At 47.4% G+C, this 19,223-nt stretch overlaps 1 protein-coding gene across 6 annotated transcripts in view; it reads right to left on the reverse strand.

Moving 5' to 3' along the window:
* NDEL1 (nudE neurodevelopment protein 1 like 1) overlaps positions 1-19,223 on the reverse strand; it is a 356,432-nt gene that overhangs the window by 116,204 nt on the left and 221,005 nt on the right. For all 6 annotated transcript variants that reach the window (XM_069654597.1, XM_069654600.1, XM_069654599.1 and 3 more), the window contains one exon: positions 7,452-7,603. In XM_069654597.1, coding sequence (XP_069510698.1) covers positions 7,452-7,603 — 152 coding nt within the window. The remainder of the gene's footprint in view (positions 1-7,451; positions 7,604-19,223) is intronic.

Raw genomic sequence — 19,223 nt, forward strand, 5'->3', positions numbered from 1 at the left:
CTCCCGAAGTTTACCCGGGGTCTCGGACTTCCTCTTCCCCGAACCGGAGCGCTGGCTCGTGGTTGACAGTGCCGGGGAAGGCGCGCCCTGCCTGGCGACCGAAGAGCCCGACCTTTCGGCGCTCCCGGAGCCAGCAGACTCGCGGCGCTTGGCCTGGTGTTGGGCCCCCGTCGCCAGGGCGCCCGCACAGGACTTCGAAGCCCGCTCGGACCCTTTCTTCTTCTTCTCACCCGTTGAGCCCTTCTCCAACCAGCTGGCGAGACGGGATCGACGGTCCCTCCTGGTCCGCTCCGACAAGTTCTTGCAGAACTGGCAGTCCTTCTCTACATGAGTCTTGTCCCCATGAAGACAGTAGGTCCCTCCTGGTCCGCTCCGACAAGTTCTTGCAGAACTGGCAGTCCTTCTCTACATGAGTCTTGTCCCCATGAAGACAGTAGAGGCATCGCAAATGTTCGTCTTCCTTAAACACATTCTGCAGCCCGCATCCAGGGCAGCTGCGAAACAGCTTGGGTCCGGGTGACGAACTAGCGTCCTGGGCCATCTCGAAGTAGGCCGCGAATCTTCTGGAATCTCCAAGAAGTTGATTCGACGAAATCTTCACCCTTGAGGGGCGTAGGAAAATCCCGTAACGGGTAGCCGTTAACAGGAGTAGAAACGGTGGAGCTTGAGGCTCGATTAACCGAAAAAATGTGAAAATTCACCTGAAAAAGCGCGAAACACGCAGTAAAAGCTCGAGAGCTAAGCACGAGGACTCCCAACACTTGAACGTGCGGTAAAAATCTGAAGATGGCTGCCAGAGGCGGGACTTAGGTAGAGGGCAGTCATTGGCTGTGGTCAGTATGACGCAGAGATCAGTGATTGGTTACTACTACGAAAGACAGATCAGGAACGAAACTGATACTGATTTTTTCTTTACTGAGGATTCCCAGCCTGACGACGGGGAATATTCATGAGCATGTGAATCCATGCCAGACCCCATGCTGGAGAACTGTAGTTACTCGAGGATAAAGAAGAGTCTCAAAGGAGAACCCAAAGGGTTCCCAGCAACACTGCCCATAAGGAGTTGTGTGCTGAAAAAGTTAAACACAGATGCCTTTCAACAGACTTTGAGTAGTAAAGGTAAAACAGAGCACATTTCCAAAAGTCAGAGCAAATAAGAATGAAAGAGTGGAAATAAATACTTCACTCATTCAGGATAGAAAGAAAAAGCTACAGCAAAACGTGCTGGAGGTCTCACTAGGCGAGGGGATGACGCTTAAAAATTATAAATTTCCCTAATACACACCAAATATATCTTTTTCAAACAACACACTTTATAGATAGGCAGCTTCCGTACTGAGAAAGCAATGATGTGCAATTTAGGAGGGGTGTTTGGGAAACAGACAAAAACATGCAGGCAGAATTTAAAAGGACAGTGGCTGCTGTGCCCTTAATCCAGCCATGCTTCAAAGTATTGCATCTTCATTATGCAGTATACCAACAGTTAAGCCGCCATTTATTTTTTGGTGATCAAGAAAAGACTGCTAAGCAGAGCAATGCGACCTGCCCTGAAACCTTCAGGGAGGAAGGATGGTAGTTTAAAACTTTAGAAGATACCCATAATGTAGAATTAGGATTACAAGTAACTTACTATCTCCGAAAAAGAGATTGTCACTGACATTCATAAACTCTTGTATAGAGTAGCAAACTAACCCATACCCTAGGAACGCAGGAAGATGGGACACAATGTATAAGACTTTAATAGTTTGCTTCCTATCCATGTATATATGGAGTGCATAGGGGCTGGTAAGTCTATGCTCACTTTTTTTTTAAGTAGTGGAAGGCCCTCTTGACAAATACGCAGAGACCTTTCCCTTGAAGAGGTAGGTCTCAGGAAGAATGAGGGAAGTGATATAGATTGGTTGATATGGAAATACAAAACCAATTTGGTATGGATTCCAAGGACCTCCATGTTCCTATGAAAACCGTGAATGTTTGACGTGAATTACAGGACCTTAATATCAGAATATCACTCCCTCTTTGTGCACATGAGAACTGTCAAAAAGGCTACCTTCCAGGTTAGCTCTTACGAGTCATGCTTGTACATTGGTTCAAAAGGAGTTTAGAAAAAAAACATTCCATTACCAAGGCAGAAAGGGATTCCTTAGTAGGGAAAAGTCCTGGCACCCGAAGAAAATCATCATTGAGGAGGCTAAAAGGGACGTTTCAGAAGGCAATTTCTTATAGTCAGTAATAGCATCAAAACACACTGTTGTTGGGGGAAAAGGATGGGCAAAGGAGGTCTTGTGTCCTCATTGAGGCTTGTTAGTCTAGATCAGAATAGCCACTGCAGAGTGAGGCCATAGCAGAAGCCCTGCCCCACCAATTCAGATATTTTAAAGTGATATGGGGGTTTTGGGAAGGAAGGGACAGAAGAGAGGGAGGGGACGGAAGAGCTGGCGGGAGAGCAATCGATTCTTCTTCATGTAAGTAAATGCAGAGAAATACCACCAGTGACCACCATTAAGCATGCAGAAACATTCCTGTCACAGAACACATGCTCAGAAAACATTTACGCACACAAGAAAAAGCATATCACGATAAAGTGGACTTCAGAATGTGCAGTCCATACAGCCAACAATCAAATGAATATGCACCACTTTCAGGATCAAGTGCAACTTATGAAATTTCCTTTTGAGGGAGTGAAATGTTTTCTAACCGATTTGTGATTTCGAAACACCATTGGAGAAAATAAAGTTTAGGAAGCATGCAGACCAACATCTAATCAGTCACACGTTAACTCAGGTTCCAACACAATTGTATTGTTGTTCCTAAAAAACCTCAGAATTTAGGGAATGTTTCAGAAAACTGCTTCTCAAACCTCTGCAGAGCGCCCCACAAGACCATGGACCACTATGCCTCGAAGATGCCTGTGCTCGAGGATCCTCAGGGTTGGAGCTCTGCAAGAGCCCCCTTGGCTCTCAGCTTACAGAACGGATTACCAGCCTATCCATGTCCTGCTTGGAAGCCATTTTAAGCCGGGCAAACTCCTGACTGGTCAACCTGGCAATGTGTCATCTATTTACATACAACCACCCACAGGCATTACTTCATAGGGCATCTAAGTGAAGGGCAAGGTCTGTTTGGCCCAGTTAGGGCCACGCATTCTGCACCAGTTGCCCCTCCAACCAATAACAAATACGCACAGGTGAATCACAACTCCTAAATCTGCGTGATCACTTATGAAATGCTGCAAATGCATAGATCCTGCACCTTTTGGACGCAGAGAACCCTGTGATTTTTACATTTTATTTGGTAACATAGAACTCAGTGGTCTGAACTGCAACCTCCCCATTTCCCCGCTAGCCTACCATTTGCCTGTTAATGCTGATCCTCCCCAATACTATTTGACACATCTCCCCTCACTCTGCCCCTCTCCTCAAAGTCCTCCACTCACCCCACTACTTGGCGCATCACCCCCATCCTTCACTCCCCTTCCAAATTCCTCTGCTCTCTACCCCAGCCCACCCGCTCCAACCTGCTCTAGCCTAGCTGCTTCCCTTAAAATACTCCTGCCATATCTACCTCTGCCACACCACTCACTGACCTCTTGGTCACAGTGCCCAATCACGCTGCAAAAAAATTAAAATAAACACTACCCCTCACATTTTGCGTTAATCATTTCAATGCCCCATTACCTCAAGCTCTGTGATCGGCATTACTTCAACCTGGATGTGTGCCCGCCACTGCTGCATTACAACCCTAAACATACTGTCTTTCTTCTCTACTTGTCTCGCCAAAATAGGTGATGAGTCAGGTCTAATTATTAGCAAATATACAACAGCGACACCTTTTGCCCTCCGATTTCACTCCCTCATCCTTTGAGAATATGAGTCCAACTCCCTCACCCACAACCCTTTTCTTCTACTGCCCACTTGGCACACACTACCTCTTTTCGAATCTTGACCTCTTACTAGAAACATGACTAACTGATGTCCCTGCCATCATAATTTGGAACCTCAACCTCTCCAATGTGTTAGTGCAGAAATCCACTAGACATGTTGGTAGGCTTACCTGCATCTTTATTAGCTCCCCTGAAGTCCGTTTTACATGTCGCTGCCCTAGAAAATCTCCAGTATACGGAAATTCAACATATCTGCCACTTTTATTTCCCTTCACTAGCTTTCAATTCACTTTCAAATTTAAAATCTGGTGCATTACCTATAAAGCTGTTGTGCTCTCCAAGACAGAATACCTTTACATCAAGTTGCCTCCTTCTGGAGTTACGAGTACAACTCAGCCAGACAATTCTGCCCCTTTCTAGTCTCTAGTTTAAGTGAGCACAGTTTACTGCTCAAGCTTGCTCTTCTGCAGCCCCCATGCCTGGAATTCGGACATACTTAGATTTGTATTTTTAACTGCAGTGAGAAATCGGAGGATGTTGTCCCTTCTGTCTTGGAGGGGGGGGGGGGGTGGGAGGGGTGGCGAACGGCGAACCTTTACCATTGGGCCAGGGTGGTGCATCCACAGTACAATAATCCTCCTGTGGGTGGTGCATCGAGGGAGGATCACATGGGGAAGGAAGCCGCCTATGGAATTGGGGATAACTATTCTCAGGAAACGCTGTAGGCCCTCGCTTCACTACTCCCAACCCCTTCCCCAAGTCCTCCTTTTCTCCCTCTAGCCAGAACCAATGTGCTCTGTTATCAAGTTAGTCAACCCAATATGCTTGATAAGACTGAAATACTAACCAAGTATTTTGCATCTAGTTTTTAAAAAAGTACTGTGAAGATGACAAAGAATCTGAGGATTGCTGTGGAGAATCAGCGTGAGCAGTCTAGCTTCTCACGCAATGTCATGGGCCCAAACAAAAGCAACAAACCAGGACAGAAGTTCAAAATGAGCTTAGATGGGGCACAGGAGAATTATCTTCTGAGGAGGCACTACAGGAGTCGTGCACCGGGCGAGCTGACTTGAGCCAGAAGGGAAGCCGTGTACACAGGAAAGGGAGAATGCAAACCGGGTCCGAGACCAATATCTGGACGCCCCATGCTCCAGCAAATCACCTACGAGGAAGGATGCACAGCCAGGCAGAGGCAGAAGTCTGCAGAATCGCTGAAGACTCCACCGCTTACCCGAACGCTACCACAGTCTCGAGAAGCAATGCAACTGCCAGAGAAATGCTGGTACCTACAACGAAGAAGCTAACAGGTACACAGGTTACCCAAGAGGTGTTGGCGGTCCGGGGAAGCAAACAGGTCTGGGACCCTCAAGGGGCATTTCTTGTCTGGGACGCGCACCCATATTGAAGTAAAGGAGGGTCTGGGACCCTGAGAATAACCGAGAGGATTTGTGTGTTCGGCGGGACAGTAAACCACACAGATAACAACGAAATGCGATTCTGGGATCTGCACCCATATGAGAAGCCAAGTATAAGAGGATCTGGGACCCAGTCTGAAAAAGGAGCAAACAAGGGAAAGTTGTATGCTTGGCTGGGGAGTAAACCAAGCAGATAAAACTCTACATTGCAAGCCTGAAACCTGCACCCATGTGAAAGGCAAAGGCCTGAAGGAACGAGGAACAAGGGGTTTGGGACCCTCTAAGAGAAAGAGAGACCATGAGAGGACAACCGCTTGGCAGGAGAGTAAACCAAGCCGTTTAGATACTTGCGAGTCTGGGACTCACACAAAAAGATGAGAACAAGAGGGTCAAGGACCCTGGAAGTGAAAAGGACAATCCTATGCTTGGCAGAGGAGTGTGCTAGGTTGGTGGGATAAAAACTGAATCTGAGAAATATATCCTTGCAAACTGCTCAGTGGCATCTACCTATAAGGATACGAGGCTCAGAAGCCCAAAAGGAAAGAAAGTAGAAAAGGTCTAGGGGAAAGGAGCACAACGCTAACCTTGGAATCCTAGACTTATGAGCATTGTTTATTTCAACACTGTCCATTGCACGAGAGACTGGGAACCTTTCTGTTCGTCGGAATGACCATGAACACTTTACTTTGGGAAGAAATCATCCTTGCACAGTTGGTTAGTGTTAGAGACAGAGATAGGCTTGCGAGACATGACTGACCGACTTTTTGGTATTGGACATTCAGACAATTTCACTCGTTTTCTTTGAGGCAGGGAAGCCTCTCTTCGCTTTAGGGATAGAGACCCCTTTTTCCAACCCTTTCTTGATTAATAAAATTCGGTACCCAAATATATGCACCATTATGTCCAAGCCTTACTTCTGCACCCTTACACTGCCTTCAGGTTTTATTCAAAACCTTGAACATGTTTTCCACTGCTTACATGTATATTTTAAAATCCGATTTTTAGTTTTTGCATTTTATGCGTTGATATTTTTCAATGTATGCCATATTTTGTAAATTGTGATAATGTGGTTTTAAAAATGTAAAAGGTTTATAAAATGTATATTATGCCAAACCTCTGAAACAAGGCTATGCTACAAAAAAAATAAAAAATATGAAAATAAAAACTTGATGGCATTGAAAAAACAAAATCGTGGGAAACAGAAAAAGTACCACTCTGCAAAGTCTAACATTGCCTATGAATGAAACAATGAAGTCCCAAGAAATGGCACCTTTGTTTAGCTTTACAAATGCAACAAAGTGAAGTTGTGTGGTCACTTCTGCACAATAATAATGGGAAATCGGTTTCATTTAACAAGAAACTCCTTACAGGCTCTAGAGACAACACCAGCTATAAACGTTAAAGACAAACGACTAATGGCAACTAGAAGGTTGAATCTAAATATTGAAACCACCTTTTGCGAATTCAATTTTTAATTTTGGAACTTTAAAATATTTTGTAGTAATATTTTCCTTTTTTGTTGTGCATGTTTGGCTTCCACAACAATTGTAAGCTATCATAATTGCTCATGACCTGTACAACACTCCCCTGCTGTAGAGCTAGATTTGCATTTTAAAATTATAGTAACCCTGCATGGACACTCAAGAAAAAAGTAAAATAGAAGAAAACTTTAAAAGAATGATGCAATGTAGTACAACATTGTTGCAAAGAATTTTTTCAAATGAATAAAACAGCAGACCTGTAACTACCAAAAAGCAGTGTTTTCATTGCCATTGGATGGCATATCCCCTTCCATTAGAGCACATGCAAAGAATCCTCTTTAATAGTCCACCTCCATACGAGCCTTCAAAAGAGATATGGGAACATCTCTTCAGTACCCCTGTCCCCACTGATACAATATTTCACTTCTTGGCTTCCTTCCGTTATCCCTCTTGTTTTAAAAACACGTACACAAAACACGTCTATATGGTGGACACTGCCCCATGGTGTTCAGTTCTTGCAACAGAAACAAAAAACATGAATATAATCAGGAATGCCGACACAATCAACACAATAATGGCGCATTGGTGTTCTTTAGAAAAAGTCTATTATCTACTGCCAATAGGACCTCAAAATTAAAGACAAACACTTCAAAGAATTAACAGAAACCCTACCCTTTGTCGTAGAACGATGTGTGTCCTGAATGTGAAAACTTTGTGCTGCTGCTGTTCAATAAGCTACTGTTCACATTTCCTGGTACATAGGATTTCCTTGATGCCTGGTCTTTTGCAAAATTTCTACAAGCTGCCAATTTGGATTCCAAGGCCTATAGAGGGAATTAATTGAGTTAATAAAAACATAGGAAAAGGGTAATGAGATGACTTTTATTGAAAGTACTCGTACTGTTTGATGTTCAGTTTAAAAACAAAAGGAGGAAAAGGTTACTTGTCAGCAACAGGTTCCTATTCTCATACAGCTGTCATGCCACCACTAATAGGCCTACAACTGAGTAACCAAGACATTTCATGATAAATAATAGATGGTTAACTGTACCCAATGCTGCCCAATGCTGCAGATATCACAGACACCATTACCTCAAACTCACAATCAGCTTTACTACAGGTACATACCTGACTCCCGTCATCCTGGACTTCTTAGCTCCTACAGGCTGCTAATTAAAACAGTCGCTGCATGCCCAGAAGTAAATGTACTCACTGTAGTGATTACTGTACTCTTTGTCTATAGACCCTTTATCTGCAGACTTTTGGGGCATTTCTTCTGTAAGGGATGAGACAGAAGTATGACCGAGCATTGCAAATTAAGGAAACCAGAAAAAAGGTGCCAGGTCGCATTCACTGCCCCATCCGGTAGCATTTCTCACACATTCTACCAGGCTCAACGATCATTTCTCATGGCAATATCATAACGAAGGGATGGAAAAGAGGGCTATATGGCAGAAAGGGAACGATGGAGTGATATAGTCACCAAAGTGCTCTTTTCTTCATACTTATGGAAAATTCAAAGACACTCTATAGAACAGGAGGATGTCTGTTTCAATTAGTGAAGAACCTGCAGAAGTCCCCGCTTAGCAGTAAATGCTCTGGCTGACTTCTTGACCAAAACAGACATCCCTTGTACTTGTGTCAAGAATGTTTACAGAATGCATGATGGGTGTCCCATGTGGCAGTCTTTCAAATGTCTTGCAATGGACCATGTATTTATTACATTTGTATAGTGCCCAGACCTAGACATAGCACTGCGCTTCGACAGGAATTGTGAGAGTTGGCGGTCAAAACTAGTAGATAGCAATGAATACATAGATACATACAGTAAGTGTAATAGTATAATCAAAGGGTCACAAACATACGGTTGTATCTAGAGAACACATTCCAGTGAAGTCCTGTCTCATGGTATGGGGGCTACTTCAAGTATGTAAGCAAACAAGCGTGACAAAGTAGGTATGGCATAGCAGAGAAGCAGAGTAAAATCATTGCAGGTATGTTACAGGTTAAGCATCAGGCTAAGAGACAAAAGGTACGGTGTGTTACAGACCTGTTGAAGGGTTAGTGGTAGTGCTGGACAGAGGCATGAGGAGGCAGTCGGTATTAACATACTTGATCTTGGCCCAATTGACCTTTTCTGAATTTACTGATATTTTGTTTGAACAGGAATTTCGGTCAATTTTAATTTAATATAGATGCGGGGTAAGGGAATATGTTAAGGATGTGGGGTCGGGGGACGGGGGGGAATGGGAGGAATGGGAGGAAGCAGTGGGACTCCAGACGTATTTTCGACCAAAAAAAAAAACAGAACAAAAGAGATTTGGTCAAACCGGAAAAGGTCAATTTATTTCAAACAAATAGACCTAAACCAGATAGTCGGCAGGAGGCTGCCTTAGCACAATATCTATCATGAGCAGTCTTGGAATTTGTAGGATGATGGCTGCTGTGGGGAAGACAAAAGCGTCCCTCCATGCCTCAGACAGAAGAGGGGCCCTTGCAAGTGGGCCGACGTCACCTGTCGGCTCCCTGAGAGTGGCCCAGTTAAGAATGCAGACTGCCAAACCAGAGTGCACATAGGCGGGTCATGGGCAGATATAAGCCCATAGAGTGGGAACAAAGTTGTGGCCACCATTATTTAATGGAGCTTCAGCTCTTTCAGTGTAGGGGTCTGCAGCACTCGCCTCGAATCCGGCATCTATGGACATGAAGTTGCCTTTGCTGAGGCGGCAATAGTACGCTGCACGTGCTGCTGCCTCATTGAAGGTCCTTGTAGTCCTGTGTAGTCCATAAGGCTGGTAGGAGACCGAATGCCATTGCGCTGACTATATGCGCATGAAGTTGGAATGGGTAGTCTCAATTTGTAGATCTCCAGTATACACATTGGGGTTCAAATACAGTCCCATGAAAAATAGTAAACTGCATTTGGCTGGCTGAGGCCTAAAGGTGCAGAAAATTGAATGCTCACTGTTTGCTGCCAGACAAAAGGTGTTACACTTCAGGCTTCCCCGCGGGCCTCCTTGCAGAATACGACTTCTTTACAAGCTCCTCTATGGACCAGGTGCAGGCTACCATGGCGTCTGTACAAACGTAGACGGACTCCGGGTCACCTGACACGTCTTGTACGTGGAAGACGTACGGCAAGCCACACCCCTCCTACGACTATAAAACCACCGTCTTCCAAGGGGCTTGTTGCTGCTAATTAGCGTTACAAGCTACACGCGGTTTCGTCCGTTTCTTCTTCGTGTCTTCCTACACGATTCCTCATCTGAACTCCTGGTTTTGACCTTTGCCTGACTTCTGGATTGCCTCGTCTCCACCTTTATTCCTGTCGTGCTCGTCTGGTTGTTTGACTTGGAACGTTACTGGATCCGGCTCCCTTCTGTCTCTTGCGGTACTTATTCCTAGTTGCCGCTCTGCACTCAGAACCAAATTGCTATCTACTATCCGGATCATTTCTACAGCTACTCAGCTGTACTCGGGTACATACTTAATTGGCTATTCCCATCTCTGCTATTGGTTACCTCCACAACTTGTTTGGATATTTGTGTTCTGTTGGATTCTGGGACATTGAGTGACTTTCCTGTGAGATTGCACTTAAGTGCATATAAACGCTTTCCTGAAACTGCACCAACCCGGCACAAGTGCGTCCCTTGTGCCGTCCGGGGCTAGTTCCCTATACTAACATCCCTGTTTGTTATTTTCTCCTGTCGTTGTCTTCAGTTTCCTGGACTCCGTTCCTCAATTTATCCTTACTCAGGTCAGTTGTTATCAATTCTATATCTATAGTTGGAACCGATATTGAAATAGACCATTCCGCTCATTTTGTGTTATTCCTTGTAGATCACCCCGGGGAAGCTACACTCCAATATCTATCTAGGTAGTTGCCCAATTACTTCAACTGTTCTAATCACTTGCATAAACCTCAACACTGTCTAATATCTTTGTATTCCTTTGCAGCATTGGTATTGGCGGTGTGTGTTCTCCCCGCTCTTTTATTCAATTGACACCTCTGTCTGTCCCAACTGAAACAGCAGAGAGGTACATTGTGGAAAAGAGCCCCTCTTTGAGGAAGCCCGAGTCTTGTACTCAGGGAAGCTGGGATGGAAGGCTGATTATCTATTCTTATACCACCATCATCATCATCCCCAAGGTCACGTCTCTGCATCTTCGGCCTATTTCGGAGTGGTGAGTAACAAAAGGGCAGTATTTCACTCGCAAACGCCAAATATCAGAATGCTGTTTTCAGAGCAAGATAAATACAAACACTAAACGGGCCTTGCATTTTAGTGACTAGGCCAAAGTCCTGAAACTTAGCATTACATGGGACTGATGTCTAATGTGCAGCCTTGCTGACACACACAGCAAACACTAAAAAGGTAACTTTGTAAACACAGTTACCATGGAAAGGTGTGCATTTGCAGCTTAGAACACCAAACACATGGGAAAACATAACTCCATTGCCAGGGTCGTGTGAATATATATAAGGATGTAAAGATGAACACTGAAGGCATGATGCAAGATATTAAAAGGCCTCATGTGTAAAATAAATGGCAACATTCTGTTTTCTGTGCATGAAGAAAAGATATGTGCAGCCCAAAAAGACATTTTCATACGAGATTCACAGGCACATGACTGCACACCTCCACCTATCTTCGATCTTTTTTTTTTGCACATTTATATTACATACAATATTAAGATTCATACAAAATGTTTAAAGGATAAAAATGCAATAGTTCTTACTAAAAACATATCCATATGCAATATGCTATTCTTTGCTGCTCAATATACAAAAATCAGAGAGTTAAAGCCATCTAATGATGCAATTCAATATATGGAGTAGTTTCTTACCTGCAACTCCTGTTCTCCAGCATTAGTATCTTTCATAGATTCACATGCTGTGAATATTCCCAGTCAGGCTGGGACTCCTCGGTTAATTGTTTATTCCCATGCACCAGGCAAGAGGAAACTACATTGTACAGCCTAATACCCTTGTTATGGGTGATTTTGGTCCCAACCAATGGGACCTCGAGTATCTGTAGACTAGACCCTCCTCTTCCCTTCACATTTTAACCCTGTGTAACCGAAAGTCACTGGGGTGCAAATGATTTTCCCCCAGATGCCTGTAGAAACATGATAAGTGCGAAACAGGAAGAGCAGTCCTACGCCTGCTCCAGTGAGCTATGATCCTTGGATAAGTGTTAAGGTTGGGTGCGAAAAGGTTTTTGTCCCTCCGACACCCCCTCCCCACATCAGGCACCTCTTATACCCGTGTACTGCTATGTAATCTATTCACAGTATGTGAATCTATGAAAGATACCAATGCTGGAGAACAGGAGTTACAATAAGACACTACTCCTTCTCCAGCATTGGATCTTTCAGATTCACATGCTGTGAATAGATTACATAGCAGTATAGCAGTACACGGGTATAGGAGGTGCCTGATGGGGGGGGAGGGGACAAAAACCTTTTCGCACCCAACCTTAACACTTATCCAAGGATCATACCTTACTGGAGCAGGCGCAGGACTGCTCTTCCTGTTTCGCACTAACTCATCATGTTTCTACAGGCAGTAGTGCCTTGCGAATGTATGCAGCACCGCCCAGGAGGCTGCTTGGAAGATAACAGCGATGGTACACTTGACAACCATGCCGCCGCGGCTGCTCTTGAGTGTGCATGAGGGGGGGCCCAGAGGGGCTTCCCTGTATATTCATGTCAGAAACAATGGCTGATGATATCCATCTTGCTATGCTTTGTTTGGTGATAGCATTGCCTTTCGATGCCTGCCCATATGCCACAAACAGTTGCGTTGAATGCCTGAACGACTGCGTTCTTTCTATAAAGTATTTTAACGCCCGCTTAAGGTCGAGTGAGGGTAGCGCCAACTCTGCCGGTGATGAAGGCTTGCTGAAGAATGCTGGCAGGCATATGTAGAATTTTCGTGGAATTCAGAGGGTAACTTGGGGATGAACAGCAGGTTGGTCATGAGAAGCACCCCATCTCTTTGGAACCTCAAGTATGGGTGGTTGATAGCGAGGGCCTGTAGCTCGGACATTCTCCTCGCGGACGTAATAGCCAGTAGGAACATGACTTTTCAGGACAAGAAACTTGATGGTTCCAAGGCCAGAGGCTCAAACGGTTTTCACATTAACCCCGAGTGTACAGTGTTGAGGCTCCACTCTAGCAAGAGCCGTTTAAGTGGTGGGAAATTCCTGAAGACGCCCTTGAGGAAATGTTTTATGAGCCCTTTCCCACAAAGGGACATGCCTTTGTCCTTTCTGGTGAATCTCGAGATGGCAGCCAAGTGCACCTTAATGGAGTTGTGAGAGAGGCCATCTCTGGCTAGGTCTAGCAGATATGGGAGGACTTGCTCTGGCGTTCTCTGAAATGGGTCCAGGATACCTTGCTGGTACTGTCCGATGCTTCGCATCAATTGCAGAAACGCGACAACTTTAGGCAGTACGACTTGTTGGTAGAAGGCGCCCCAGCTGCCTCCACGTCTCTACAGTCCTTTGGAATGTTTAGGCCTCCGAACTCCACTAAGTCAGGAGCCACGCTGTGAGGCGTAGCAATTGCAGGTGGTGGTGTAGAATCTTTCCTTTGCCCTGTGTTATTGCCTCTGATTGATTGCTCTGGTCTTCTCACCAGAGTTGGAGGTGCAATCCTCCATCACGATCCAGGATCGCTGAACCTGAAGGCATAGCTACTGCAGCCTTAGAGTTTGGAGGTTATGAGCTGCCGGCGGACTACAATGAAGTCCTCGCCAAGGCCAGGGTGTCAGTGCTACGGCCATAAGTGGAAACATTTTGCTACATGGTGCCGGTCACAGAAGATTACCCCTCTGAGGGTCACGGCTCCACAGATCCTTCCATACTTGCTGTCCTTGGCAACAGCTGGACTGTCTCACGCATCCATCAAGGTACACTGGCGGCCATCTCCCGCTGCACCAGGTGTCCGGGAAGATCCTTGCTGTGGTCCCACACTCGTCAAGGAGTTGTTCAAGAGACCTTTCCGATCTTTCCCGTTGGTGAAGGCTCCCGCCCGGCATGGGACCTCAATGTGGTTCTAACAGGGCTCATGAAGGCACCTTTCTCTTATGGAAAGCGGCTTTCCTTTTGGCCATCACCACTGCCAGACGTGTGGGTGAGATCCAGGCCCTATACTGCAAGCAAACATATCGGACTCCACGAATGGTTTTGCCTGTTTTCTTCCTGAAACCTTTGTCGCCGGCAGAGCGGGCATTGCATTCGCTGGATGTTGCTTGTGCTCTGAAGTTCTATGTGGCAGCACCAAGTGTTTTCGGAAGACTACTCAATTGTTTGAATTTTGGACCTGTGAACCATGAGAAGGCCTTGCCCAAGGCTTCCATCTCGAGATGGCTCTCCGGCTGCATCATGCACCGTCATCGGCTGGCGATCCGGCTGCTGCCGGGCTGTGTGAGAGACCACTCCACCAGAGCTATCACTACGACGATGCCGTTCCTTTCTGGTGTGCCCCTACTCAACACCTGCAGGACTGCAACCTGGAGGTCCATGCATATCTTCATGAAACTCTACTGCGTCAACAGGTATTCCAGGGAAGAATCCAGAGTCGGCTAAACAGTGCTACGCAACCCGTTTGCTTGATGTGAGTCTGTTTTGGGGTAAGTGTTAAGTGCTTCTGTTGAGCCTTGCCACCATGGTTGTGCAGTGTGTACTGCTGTGTATTTGTTATTCATGAGCATGTGAATCCATGCCAGACCCCATGCTGGAGAAGGTTTAAGTTACATTCCTGTAACTATTGTTCTCCAGCATGGGTCTGGCATGGATTCACATGCGAACACTCCCCCCGGCCACTCTGCGGCTCTTTTTGGTCATACTGCCACTTTACGTGCTTACCAAATCTGAAGATAGCTGCCAGAGACGGGGCTTGAGGAGAGGACTGTCACTGGATGGGGCAGTATGACCCAGAGGACAGTGATTTGTTTAGAGGAACAATACAGTTCTAAAGTAAAAGTGAAACAGTTTTCTTTTACGGAGGACTCCCAGCCTGACGGGGAATATACACGAGCATGTGAATCCATGCCAGACCCCATGCTGGAAAAATGATTAGTTACTCACAGTAGTGACTAACTTACTCTTATTCCATAGTCCCCTTTCCTCCATACTGCATGGGCGTCCCTCACTGGGGACGGGAGACAACCTTTTTCACCAGAAATTCTTCCCTTTTAAATTTAGAGGCACGCAGGGGTGCAGCCCTGGAAACATGCGCTCCCCTGACTCCACTCACCGGCGCCACTCCTCAGTCCCCATTGACAATATTTAACATTGCCTAATGACACCAGTATTATTAGGGGGGGGTCAGGGGACTATGGACTAAGAGTGTGTTAGTCACTACAGAGAGTAACTATTACTCTTACGTCACGTCCCTTTTCCTCCAAACTGCATGGGTGATTACAACTGAATGTAGCCAGGGGTGGAGAGGAGACCCTCCTTAAGAAAACAGGTTCCTTAGAACCCCCTTTCCGAAAGCTGCGTCTGACAGAGCCAGCGTCCAAACAGTAGTGCTTACAGAAAGCTGAAGAGGTAGCCCAGGTGACCACCCTGCTGATGACCTGCCACGACACCTGCCGCTGGAATGAGATAGCCGTGGCATTGGCTCTGACCGCGTGGGAGTGCATGTTCGCTGGCAGTGGTTTGTACTGCCCCTCATAGGCCTCCTTGATGGCTGAGACCATCCACCTTGCTATAGAGACCTTAGATGCCTGATAACCAGGCCTTGAACCCCCGAAGGTGACCAAGCGTCTGACTTGTGGAAGCCCTTACTCCTGTCCAGATAGAATTGCCGAGCGCATCTGACATCCAGACGGTGCAAAACCCTCTGAGCATCGTCTTTAGGGTCAGCAGAAAATGTAGGTAAGACTATCTCCCCGTTCAGAGCAGAGGATACCTTAGGTAGGAACGCAGGGTGTGTTCTCAGGACCACCTTATCCTTGTGAATAGTATAGGGTGCTGTAGCCACCAGTGCCTGGATGTCGCTGACTGCGAGCTGAGGTGAGACCCACCAACAGTTCTGTTTTAATGGTGACCAGCTTGATGTCCGCGGAGGCCATTGGCTTGAATGGTTTGTGCGCCAAGGCGCCCAACACTACATTGAGGTTCCACAGGGTGTGGTTTCTTGATAGGAGGAAAGTCTGGCAAGGCCCACCAAATGTCGCTTGACCACCGGGTTGGAAGAGAAGACTTCCTCCTCCGAATTTCTGTAGGCTCCTATGGCTGACAGATAGCTGCAGCATGTATCCCCTAGCATGCCTGAGTGGGCAAGGTGTGCAGAGAAGGAGAGTACGTCATCCAATGTGCACATAAGGGTGGCATCGATCTCCTTAGAGTTGGCCCAGTGACAGAACCTCAACCACTTACTCTTGTACTGGCTCCTGGTAGCCTTGCTCCTAGCTCCCTGAATGATGATTTCTAGGTTAGCCTGCGATAGACCCCAGTGTTCCAGCGTGACCGGCTCAGGAACCACACTGCAAGTGCTAACTTCTGTGGGGCATGGTGGATGACCCTGCCCCCCTTTTGCGCCAGGAGATGAGCTGGGCCCAGCGGCAGGTGAATGGGAGGCCTGTCCGAGAGGCTGAGAGAAAACCACAGTCTTGCAGACCACCATGGACCTATCAGAATGATGGTGAGGTGACCCGATTCCTTTATCTTGCAGATTACCCTGTGAATCAGGGGTGTAGAGGGAAGGCATACGCAGTCATGCTGCTCCACTGAATCTGGAAGGCGTCGCTCAAGGAGCAGGGTCCCTGCCAGGACGCAAACTGCTGCCACTTCTTGTTGTCCCAACAGGCAAAGAGATCCACCCGAGGATGCCCCCATCTGCTGAAGATCTCCAGCAGCACCTGATTGTTTAATTGCCACTCATAATTGTCCATTCCCAGTCTGCCGAGACTGTCCGCTTCGAGGTTGGACTCCCCACCCCCCCCTCCGCCCTGCTTCCCCAGAACCCCCAGAAGGTGGATTGCCCTCAAGTAGAGGTGGTTCTCATGCTGACCGCTAGGTTGCACAGTGGACGGGACCTGGTACCACCTGCTTGTTGACATAATACATGCTGGTGGAGTTGTCCGTCTGGATGAGGACGACCTTGCCCCCAATGAGCTGAAGAAAAGCTTTGAGAGCCAGCCAGATGACTTTCAGCTCCAGCCAGTTGATATGAGACTCCTGCAGGGTCCAGAGTCTGTGGACGCTGTAGTTGTCCAACGTGGCCCCCCAACCTTTCAGGGAGGAATTCGTAGTAATGGTGACCTGCGGGGCCGACCGCCGGAAGGGCCTGCCGGTCTGCAGGTTGCAGTCCCTTGACCACCAGGTGAGGTCCGGGGGTAGAGAAGGAGGAAAGCTGACCAGCACCACTTGGGAGCCCAGCTCCTGATTCAGTGAGGCTGCGAAGCGCAGTTGCAATCTCCTCATCTCGAGTCTTGTGTAGGGTATGGCCAGTAGGACCGCTGCCATGATGCCAAAAGTGTTGGTACCACCAGGCTGAGGTCACTTCTTGGATGAGTGAGTAGTGGCCCTCTTGAAGGCCGTGACCTTGTCCTGTGAGGGGAAAACTCGCTCTGAGCTTGTGCCCCATTTGTGGCCCAGAAAGGTCAGGCTCTGCTTAGGCTGCAGCCGAGACGTTTTGAGGGTGACCGAAAACTCCAGCTTGTGAATGTGATCATAAGGGTAGAGGAAGTGTGATGAACCGGCTCCAGAGATCCCGCCCTGACGTGCCAGTCGTCCAGGTACGGGTAGACGTGGTGGTTCTGCGCCCTTAGGAGGGCTGCCACTGCATTCATGAGTCTGGTGACTACCCTCGGGCTGAATTGAGGCCGAAGGGTAGCACCTTGTACTGGAAGTGGCAGCCTATGATCCTGAATCGTAGGAAGAAGCGATGCGGCTGCCAAATCAGGACATGTAGATAAGCATCCTTCAGATCCAAGGAGCACATCCAGTCTCTCCTGCACAATGTCTCTGCAATCAGTACTGGCATAACCATCTTAAATCTTTGAAGAGGGAGGAGAGGTTGAGGGTGGAAAGATCCAACACAACTCTCAGGCCAGCCTGGTTCTTTAGTATGGCAAAAATCCTGGAATAGAAGCCCAAGCCTCGCTGGGAGGCTGGGACTTCTTCCACAGCCTGCCTCTCGACGAGTGACAGAACCTCCACCAACAGAGTTGCTGTCCCAATCTGTGGGAGTGGAGGGGAGGAGGGAGGAGTGGAAGGGATCAGTAGGCAGTAACCATTGGATACTACAGAGAGGATACAGGTGTCCGGGAACTTCCGATGCCAAAAATGTGCGTGAAGGGCAAGCTTGCCTCCCACTGGAGACATGTGGACCTGAAGGTACGTGTCATGCCTTCTTTCCTTCTGCGGCTGTCGTGGAGGAGGGGGACTGAAAAAAGCCCCTGCTCCCACCCCCTTTTGTTGTTTGCGCCGGTTTTGACTGGGAAAACGGTCAGGCTGCCCAGACCTCCGATCTTGGCAGCCGCGGAACCCTCCGAACGTCCGCCCCTTGTCGGAGCGTTCATGTGACTGGGTGTACACCTTGGCCGTGAGCTTCAAAAGGATAAAGACTTTGCAGGTTGTAAACTGTTTTTCTTTTTATAGAACTCCTCATCAGTGGAGTGAAAGAGGTCTCCCCCCTCAAATGGAAGGTCCAATATGCATTCCTGGACGTCTGGGGTTAATTTAGTAGCCCGAACCCAGGCAGTCCTTCCTATGTCCGTGACGATGCAGATGGCCCGGCCAGAGGTGTGAATGTGGGCCACGGTGGACTCCATGATGTCTTGTACCACCATTCTAGCCTCTTCCATTCCAACCTTGAAACGTGACTGGCTCTGCACCGTAAGTTCTGGAAGGAAGTCTGCCATTTCCTGCCAAAGCCTCTGGTTAACTGCTTCCAGCATGGCATCCGCATTGGATTGATGAAGATGCAGCGAAGCGTTGAAATAAAGCTTCTTCCAGTACGCCTCAAAGAGTTTCTTCTCCATGCCTAGCAGTGCTGAGGACTACTGCAGCTTTGAATTGAGTGACGCTGCAACAATCACAGAGTGCGGCTCAGGGTGGGCTGACAGCAAGAGTGGATCCCCCACCATTTGCCTATACTTGGCGTCAAGGTGCTGATTGACAGGCTGGGCCGAATGGGGTTTGAGAAACCCCTTTTTGGTCAACGCGACAACGTCCTTCTGCATCGGGAAACCCGTTCTAGCCGCAGGATGTAGAGTGAGGACCTCTGCAAGTACCTCTGCCTCTGGTTGTTCGACTTCTGGTTGAGGAAGGGCAAAGGACTCTGCCAGACCTGTGACTCATTCGTGCAAGGCCTTGACTGACGATAGTGTGTCAGGGTCTTCTTCGTCTGTGTCCTGGAGCGTGCAGACGGGTGCTGGGCGCCAAGGGCTCTGGTGGGGAGACCGGAGCCGGGCTGAGGCAG

The sequence above is a fragment of the Ambystoma mexicanum genome, chromosome 3q (genome assembly GCF_040938575.1).
Source record: "Ambystoma mexicanum isolate Mex_15411 chromosome 3q, UKY_AmexF1_1, whole genome shotgun sequence".
NCBI classification, from domain to species: domain Eukaryota; kingdom Metazoa; phylum Chordata; class Amphibia; order Caudata; family Ambystomatidae; genus Ambystoma; species Ambystoma mexicanum.